Genomic DNA, 8,795 nt, shown 5'->3' on the forward strand with positions numbered 1-8,795 from the left:
AACATCTGTATTTGTACGTAACGGTTATAATTTGATGTGAGTGTTGTATACACAATGTATATATGTCAAGGATGGTACTGTATTAGTGAATGCTGATACGTAATTGAGATTAAAACATTTCAAATGATAAATTTACTGTTGGGGTATGGTTAGAATTTGTTGGTTTGCACGCCCGCCAAAAAATACCTGTTCAGTTTACTATTTTGGTATGAGAACATTTGGCTTCTTTATCATTTTGTTTACAGAGGGAAGTACATTGGGGTTCACAAAAACATATGTAGTTTTGGGTGTTATTCAGTTTGCTGTTAGGGTGGGATGAGAATTAGGTTTTTGAATTATATTTATTTATGTTGAATCGATGAAATAGTGATAAGGATGATAGTGGGCATATATCTTATTGATTTTCAGATGCAATTTGGAAAGGATAAAGGAAGGTGGAGATTCTCTTCCAGCTGCAATTTGTCTGGTGATGCCAAAATTCCATAACTTTTAAGCCATTGCCCTTAGGAGTTATTTGTTTGTAGCCGTGTTGTTTTTTGTAATATATGTTTAGTGTGTGAAATTATATTTTACTGCTGATTTATACATTGGAATTTTATACAGTATCTGTCTGACAGCTACTTCCACCGTCCTGTTGCCTGACTTGCCTGACTTGTGCTTCTTTACTTCGGTCCCTTTTTTCAAGCACTCTGCTTTTTTTATTTTGGCCTTGCTTTTCTCCTCTCGCCCACCAACCCTGTTCACATAGTTTTCATGCCAATTTAATCTCATTATTCCTTGCTCAAACACTGCTGTTTCCCTTGCCTTTACATATTTTTTTGCCCCGTTAGATTATTTTATGTTACTTATGCTGTTAGGATTCTATTTTGCTGTTTATCTAAAACAATCCGCTTCATTCCTCCTTCCAAAAAGCTCTCGCTTCTCCTATACATCTTCCTGCAATTAGTAGTCACTTTCAAAGTGTGCTGTATGTTGTTCATTCAATTTTCAGTGATTTGTTTGTGAATTCTTTCTCCGTGTAATGTACCCAAAACACTGCAATCAACTATCTTTCACATTAGTCGGGTAATCTCTGAAAAGACAGGAGCTTGTTACTTTTTTGACCCGAAGTATTCCTTTTCTCATACTTGATCCATTTCTTTACCAACAAGTTTCTCTGTATTTTTACTCCCTCGTACACTTACATATCTCCTTCCTCAATAACTGTCACTTCCTTTTTAACCTTTTTAGTAGCGAAACCTTGACGCGCACAGAGCAACTTTACTTGAAGAGGAAGAAATTGGTTGCAGTTTTGGCAGGTTTTCTCTCTCTGCTCATCAAGCTTACTGCAAGAATTGGGTTGAAGAGGCATTTTGCTTCAGATCTTGTAGTTCTCCGTAGAGTGTTGCTCATTTGGAGGACTTACCATATTAAAGAGGGATATATGTTGCGTTTCTGAACCTGCAGGAGACTTTTCAATTTGGGTGTCAATACTTGGAATGATTCTAGTCCTCTGAGAGTGTTGGGGCTTTCAGAGTAGAGGTCTTGAGTTTGTGCCACTGGTTTGTCTAAAAGCGAGGAGGATAAAGGCACCATGTCTGCACCCAAGCTTGAGGAAATCAGCCATCCACCACTGGAACAACTGCAAGGCTTGGATTACTGCATAGATTCGAATCCTCCATGGCGTAAGCTTCTTTTCCTTCCCCCTGAAGCATACTGTGTTGGCCCTTGTTTTTTAATGGTTCAAAACGTAGAGATTTTTCTCTATGCAATGCGATTTTTGTATTCAAAGTTCTCTTAAAAGGGAAGTTTTGCACAAAACAGTCACCCTGCATAGAATTGGTCAGGTTCATTGCGTACGTCAGAATAAGCATTCCCCAAAAACATATTTTTTAACGGAATGCCATCACATGCATATGCCTCAGATGAACTGGTCTATTCAATTTCATAAACAGTTATGTTTAACTACTATTACAGAGTATTCTATATGAGCCTGTAGGGCTTCTGGTTTATTTGTTGTCTTAGTTGATCAAATTGGTCTTATGGATATCAGTAAACTGCATTTTTCGGAAAGACCAGCAGTGCCTTCTTTTGAAATATTATCAACACGAAGGTTGCACAAAAATGCGTGTTTATGTGAAGAGGCCGTTTTCTATGGGAAATGTGATTATTTGAGTTCCAATTTTGCATTCCCTTTCTCGCATTAGATTGATCTTTCAGCATTTGGTTGCCTATTTTTATCATAATAACTATAGTTTGGAAAATATTCGGTTATATTCTCCAGAGAGACTGAAATGTGTCACTTGACTGAGGAAAAATAGTATCAGAGAAAGCAGTAGGCTATTTTAGAAGAGGTTATTGAATCAGCAGACCTTTAACTGCTTGTGTGCAACTGCAGTATACTTAATGAGTATACGCAGAATTGAATCACCAGACCTTTAATTGCCTGGGTATGCGAAGTTATCTCACTTTCATGCCTGAGAATTAAGCATAAGGAGAATTCTTGCAAACCCTAGCCCTATTGGGGTACTGAGCTCTCGAGAGTCTAGAGTGTTTCATAGATGTAGCTTTTTCGTGAATTCTTTTCAACAGACTTAAGAATTTTGTTTCCTCCTTCATACTTCTATGAATTTCTGGAATATTTACCTTACTATGGATTGGGTATGGCTGCTCATGTTTCAACAAGATGATCTAATATCCATGCTATTTGGTTTGTGTAGCTGAAACAATAATCTTGGCGTTTCAGCACTACATTTTGATGTTGGGAACTACAGTCATGATTCCAACTTTTCTTGTGCCTGCGATGGGTGGAAATGATGTAAGGATGCCTTATTTGTAAGATTTCCTTTCTAATTTTTTGGAACTTAAAAGTAGGTATTTGCATTATAAACTCAATTGGTTGGTCATCTCATACAGGATGATAAGGTGCGAGTTATTCAAACATTGTTGTTTGTTGCCGGCCTGAACACGCTTCTGCAGTCACTATTTGGAACTCGTTTGCCTACAGTTGTTGGTGGTTCATTTACATTTATCATACCTATAATGTCCATAATAGACGATTCATCACTGAAGAATATTGATGATGGGCACGAGGTAAGTTTGTTTGGAATTATGGCAAACTGATCAGAGTTTACTTCCTTGTTGCAACATAGTATTCACGAAATATGTTGAACTTATATACTTAAGCATCATAACAGTCTGTATTTGTCCAGAAGAGATTTTTTAATGCTATGTTCTTGGTAATTTGAGTAAACGTCCTAATATTCCATCATTGCCCTTGCAGAGATTTGTTCATACAATGCGTGCTATTCAAGGAGCACTGATTGCTTCATCAAGCATACAGATCATCCTTGGTTACAGCCAACTTTGGGGCATCTTCTCTCGGTATCTAACTATATTGATAATGCTTAAATTGGTTTCCCTTCTCTGTGCTCGATGCTTGAAATTCCCTTTAATTGGCTATGTGGGCTTCCTTACGACTTTTTGCATTCATTTTAAATATTAACATCTTGCATCTTTATTTCAGATTTTTCAGTCCGCTTGGTATGACACCAGTGATTTCATTGGTTGGACTTGGTTTGTTTGAGAGAGGTTTCCCGGGGGTAAGTGTATATTGCCTTCACTGTTAGGTATTCCTTTGAGACAATTTAAAGTATTATCTGAATTCTTTCTTAACCATACAATGTACTTGCCAAAGTCTTGATGCTCTTAGCAGGTTTAAGGCCTTTGTTTTTCGTAGTAAATGAAGGAATTCAAAAAACCTTCCATTGCATTTGGTCTCCTTGCAGTGTTGTAACTGCTTTGTATATTGTTTTACACAATCAGGTTGGTAAATGCGTGGAAATTGGTGTGCCAATGCTTATTCTATTTATTGGATTTGCACAGGTATAACCATGGTTTTCAATAATTGCTAAACTGTTTTGTGAAGCTTCCAAATCTCTGAAAATGTGTGGTTTCTTCTTTGTTGATTTCCCTTTCACTTTTATCTCATGCAGTACTTGAAGCATATACATGCAAAAAGCTTGCCTGTTTTTGAGCGCTTTCCAGTGCTTATTTGCATTACCCTTGTGTGGGCATATGCACATTTGTTGACTGCAAGTGGAGCTTATAAGCATGTGCCTGTGATGACCAAGGACCACTGTCGCACTGATAGAGCTCACCTTATATCATCTGCTCCCTGGTATTAAATGCATCACGATTTTGCTGTTGAGTTTTCTGGATGCTACTATTCAAAAGTTTATAGTTCTGAAATTCTGGCTGGTAGAGTAATTGGTATTTTCAGAAATTGGTTTATACGAAAAAATGATTGACACAAGTTTCTTTCAACAGGATAAAGTTTCCTTATCCTCTGCAATGGGGTGCACCTACTTTTAATGCTGGTCATGCATTTGGAATGATGGCTGCAGTTCTTGTTTCTCTTATTGAGGTTCAACTTTTCCCATGTTTCTTTCCTCATTTTCTATCTCTTAAATTGAATGAAATTTACAGTTGAACTAATTGGGTATAATAGTATATAAATATTATGTGTTTATATGTTGGGCACAAGATAGAGTAAGAAATGTAGTTTTAATTTATCTTGCATCTCTTCCTGACATTTTACAACAAAATGCAGTCAACTGGAGCATACAAGGCTGCATCTCGGCTTGCAAGTGCCACACCACCTCCTGCATATGTGCTTAGTCGGGGTATTGGTTGGCAGGTGAGCTAAATACGATTGGTAGGTAAAATTTGCCTTAATGAACGTACTGAACTTCTTCTTTTTTCAAAAATTATGGTGCAGGGTATTGGGATACTATTGGATGGTCTTTTTGGGACAGGAACTGGTTCTACTGTTTCTGTGTAACTATGCTTTGTTTATTACTACAACCTGAAGAACATTATTACTCAGATTTGTTCAATTTTGAAAATTATGTTATTTAAATAGCATGACTACATCTGTAATGGTATTTCAGAGAGAATGTTGGACTTCTGGGAATTACAAGAGTAGGCAGCAGGCGTGTTGTTCAAATATCAGCCGGTTTCATGATATTCTTTTCTATATTAGGTTGGGGATAACTTTTCTTTTTCAGATACACACTTTTTGAGCTAACCATTTATTTATTTTGTATAAATTGTTAATGCAACTGTGTCCTTGTTTGACATATTTTAGGCAAATTTGGAGCTCTTTTTGCGTCAATACCTTTTCCCATATTTGCTGCACTATACTGTGTGCTCTTTGGGATTGTTTGTAAGTTTATATAACCAATTCCAATCAACATCACAGGCATTACAATGCATGCTCTCAAGAATTCTAATTTTGTTGCTTCTTCCTTTTTTCCAGCTGCTGTTGGTATTTCCTTCATGCAGTTCACCAACATGAATTCCCTGCGAAACCTGTTTATCATTGGAGTTTCCTTCTTTCTTGGCCTTTCTATTCCTCAATATTTCAATGAGTTTTATGCTACATCTAGGCATGGCCCCGTGAATACAAAAGCAGGATGGGTAAGTTGAGAAGGCACCAATTCAACAGTGTGATTCTGATTCAAAGGTTTAGATGTTCATGGCTTAAGATGAAATTAGGCTGCCCTTCTAATTTGTTTTTCTCTTGGCTGCAGTTTAATGACTTCTTAAACACCATTTTCTCCTCCCCACCAACAGTGGCACTAATTATCGCAGTGTTTTTAGATAACACACTGGAAGTTGAGAAATCCAGGAAGGATAGAGGGATGCCATGGTGGGTTAAATTCAGAACATTCAGAGGTGACAGCCGAAATGAAGAGTTCTACACTCTACCATTTAATCTGAACAAATTTTTCCCTCCAACATAATTTTGAGGGTATTCCTGCTCAAAGATTGTTGCAGTGGATGTACAATTATGCTTTTCGAAATTGGTTTATTAGGTTGGATACTCATTTATATTGAGATGGTGGTAGATAATGATGGGTTTTCATCTCCCATTATTTGAGCCATCAATCTTCTTGCAATTTTGTGCATTGTTGGGATTTTTCAACCCCATCAGAAAGGATAGTGGCCATTGCAACGGAAGTCAGCCTTTTTTTGTAGAGAAGCTGTTTTTCGTTGTCCTCAAGTATTCTCTAGTGTAATCATCCCATTTAATTTTTTTCCCTCATTATTCATGCCTGGCATTTGTGCAAGCGAGAAGGCATTGCCACCTTCAAATCTATTTTCCTCTTCTGTGCTTTCCTTTGATTTGCCAGCACGTTGTGTTAATGACAACCACATCAATAAGGGTGGGGTTGTGAACTCTCATGGAAACTAAGATGATGAATGTCTGGCATTATTCTCTGTTTTGAGGATTAATGAGGAAGCTCTATGTTGTAAATAATTGAGTCCCCCGAGGCTTCAAAATCATTGATTCTATGTGAAACTGAAAACCATTGAAAGAGGAATCTTGCTACAGATTGTACATGAATCTGTTGTGCATTCAATAAATAGGCAGCAAGTCACAATCAGGTGTTACAGAGTGTCGTGCAAAATTTGTTAAGCTGCAATATTATTCAACAATGACATATAACCTGTTAAATGTTAGAAATGAAAAACATTAAAAATCTTCACTAAGTATTTTACCAGAGGGTTTGAATTTCAGAGAACATACATAATGGTGGAAATCTCTCTTCAGCAGAGATTTGTAAAGGCCATGTTGGCACTTTATTTGGAAGTACTGCGCAACCACACCCTATAAAGAGTGTGATTGAATAGGTACTTCTGTTACTATTGATGACCCTTGAAATAGTGTGATTGAATAGGTACTTCTGTTACAATTGATGACAGTACAGTGGGTGTATCTGAAATTACTTTATGATCATTCATCTGTTTTTGACAAGAATGGATTTAGAGCAAAGGTTATTATTACAAGGGAACAGTGACATTAAAGTTATTATAATGGAGTTGAATCTAGGATAGTCTAACATTGTTGACAGTTTGAGAATTGTTCGTATATAAATGGAAAAAGGTCAAATTGAACATAGAATCCACCAAGGGGGCCTAAAGTCCTGACATTCTTGTTCATACGTTGAAAAAGAGTAATTTTTATATGCCTATTACTAAGGAACAATTCTGAAAGCCAGAATAAAATTATTGTGAATTTGAAACCACTCCAAAATCTGAAATCTGGCATTTATGGAGTTTGTATCGTAACCACCCGAGCTAAGGCATATTTTGTACCAGTAAAACATTTAAGACAAATATGACCCAAATGACTAGATCAGAACTTGATCTGATTAGGATCTATGACAATTACAGACAAATGCTTAACAATATTACACAAGTTAATTCAAAGCTTTAATTTGAGCGAATTAACATAATAATTCTTAAATGAACAAAGCATAATAAAGGTAATGAACTGAAAGAAAGAGAGTAGAAAGATAGAAGACAAAACACAATTGATAACGGAGTTCGTCCGCGGGTCGGACTACGTCTCCGGGTCTTGCTCCAACAGGGGGACTGATCCGATTAGCTCCAAAATCAATTACAAGTGTTACAAGATATTCCCTTCAAGCACAATGGCAACATTATTTTCCAATGTGCAGGAATAATCAACAAGCCTTCAAGTTCATAATCTCCTTCTCATCACCTGGATGCCTCCAAAAGCCTAATACCCTTTTTTATACATGAAGTTAGCCAAAAAAAGGCTATAACCACTAATTACAAAGATAATCCCTTTCAACTAATTGAATCTTCGTAATAAACCCTTTACTATTTTATGGATTTGATTTTACTCCATAAATAGGGGTTGTTTTAACCATATACCCTTATAACTAAGGATAGGCGGATCGAGTATTGGTTAAATTAATATTACCCCAAAAATATCTTAAGCGCTATAAATAGCGCAATGGTTATGTAATATTTTGGGAGGACGATGGTCAAGGTTCAACCCCCGTCGGCCTCCATTCTCTCTTTGGGCAGTTTGTTATTAGCTAAAAGAAACTTCTTCCAAATAATAGTAAATTGCATGTGTGGTGTAGTGGCAAAGGTGGACGGTTTAGCTATGGAAATCACGGGTTTGAATCTATACTTGGAAACTTTTTGGTAACTGTTATAACATTATTTTTGGTGGAAAGCATATCCACCCGGATCAGAACTTGAATCATGGGTAGAGTAAGGCATATTTTGTACCAGTAAAATATGTCAGACAAGTCGACCCACATGATCAGATTAGAACTTATAATCATCGACACACAGGTGAGAGGCCTAAGATTCCAAATAGAAGTAATTTATAGATTAGTTTACAAGACCACTTTGATTGTTTAAACACAAATTCTTTTAAAAAACTGTTTATGGAGACGACATCTCTAATGACGACGGATCACAAGATGTGACTCACAAGATCACTTTTGAGTTCAAAAATATATAGTTTTTCCAAAAATTTGAAAACTTGAAATAAAAGGCGGCTTGAAACGTTTAAACTTCAACTTTCCTTTAGATCAAAGTTGACTATGACTTGAAAAGTTCTTTAGACCTGATTGGTTTGTAGGACCATTTGAAATGCACCATTCAAATAAATAATTTAGTGCACATCTTGTGACTTAATAACGATCATGTAGGAGATGCTTTTGATGTTTCTATTCCTTCAATTATAATGTCCAGTAGCTCTCTTTAGTTCTTAATATAAAAAACACACTAGTTTGGTACATGAGATTATTCTTAGAAAGCTGAAAGGGATCTATATTTTCATTTTATTTGTGACCATAACATGGATATCCATGTGGTGATAGGGTCAGAAGAAAATTAAAATAAAATCTTCAAAAATGTGTTTAATTTTTTTTCTATGAAGAAAAACAAATCATCTACTCTTTTTATAGAACATTGTACCTTGA

General features: G+C 36.3%; 1 protein-coding gene across 2 annotated transcripts; it reads left to right on the top strand.

The window, feature by feature from the left end:
- Window positions 1-486: 486 nt before the first annotated feature.
- On the top strand, window positions 487-6,391 carry LOC131033583 (nucleobase-ascorbate transporter 1). 2 transcript variants are annotated; one of them, XM_057964815.2, is made up of 15 exons: window positions 487-1,298; window positions 1,447-1,664; window positions 2,700-2,797; window positions 2,896-3,072; window positions 3,263-3,363; window positions 3,506-3,581; window positions 3,805-3,864; window positions 3,975-4,159; window positions 4,309-4,405; window positions 4,592-4,678; window positions 4,760-4,818; window positions 4,932-5,023; window positions 5,129-5,206; window positions 5,300-5,460; window positions 5,574-6,391. In XM_057964815.2, exons 2-15 carry the CDS (start codon window positions 1,574-1,576, stop codon window positions 5,784-5,786), a joined length of 1,575 nt encoding a protein of 524 aa, XP_057820798.1. In that variant the 5' UTR covers window positions 487-1,298; window positions 1,447-1,573; the 3' UTR covers window positions 5,787-6,391. The 2 variants fall into 2 exon arrangements, with proteins under 2 accessions (XP_057820798.1, XP_057820797.1); XM_057964814.2 differs by having other exon boundaries at window positions 487-1,664.
- Window positions 6,392-8,795: the final 2,404 nt, after the last annotated feature.

The sequence above is a fragment of the Cryptomeria japonica genome, chromosome 5 (genome assembly GCF_030272615.1).
Source record: "Cryptomeria japonica chromosome 5, Sugi_1.0, whole genome shotgun sequence".
Taxonomy (NCBI): Eukaryota; Viridiplantae; Streptophyta; class Pinopsida; order Cupressales; family Cupressaceae; genus Cryptomeria; species Cryptomeria japonica.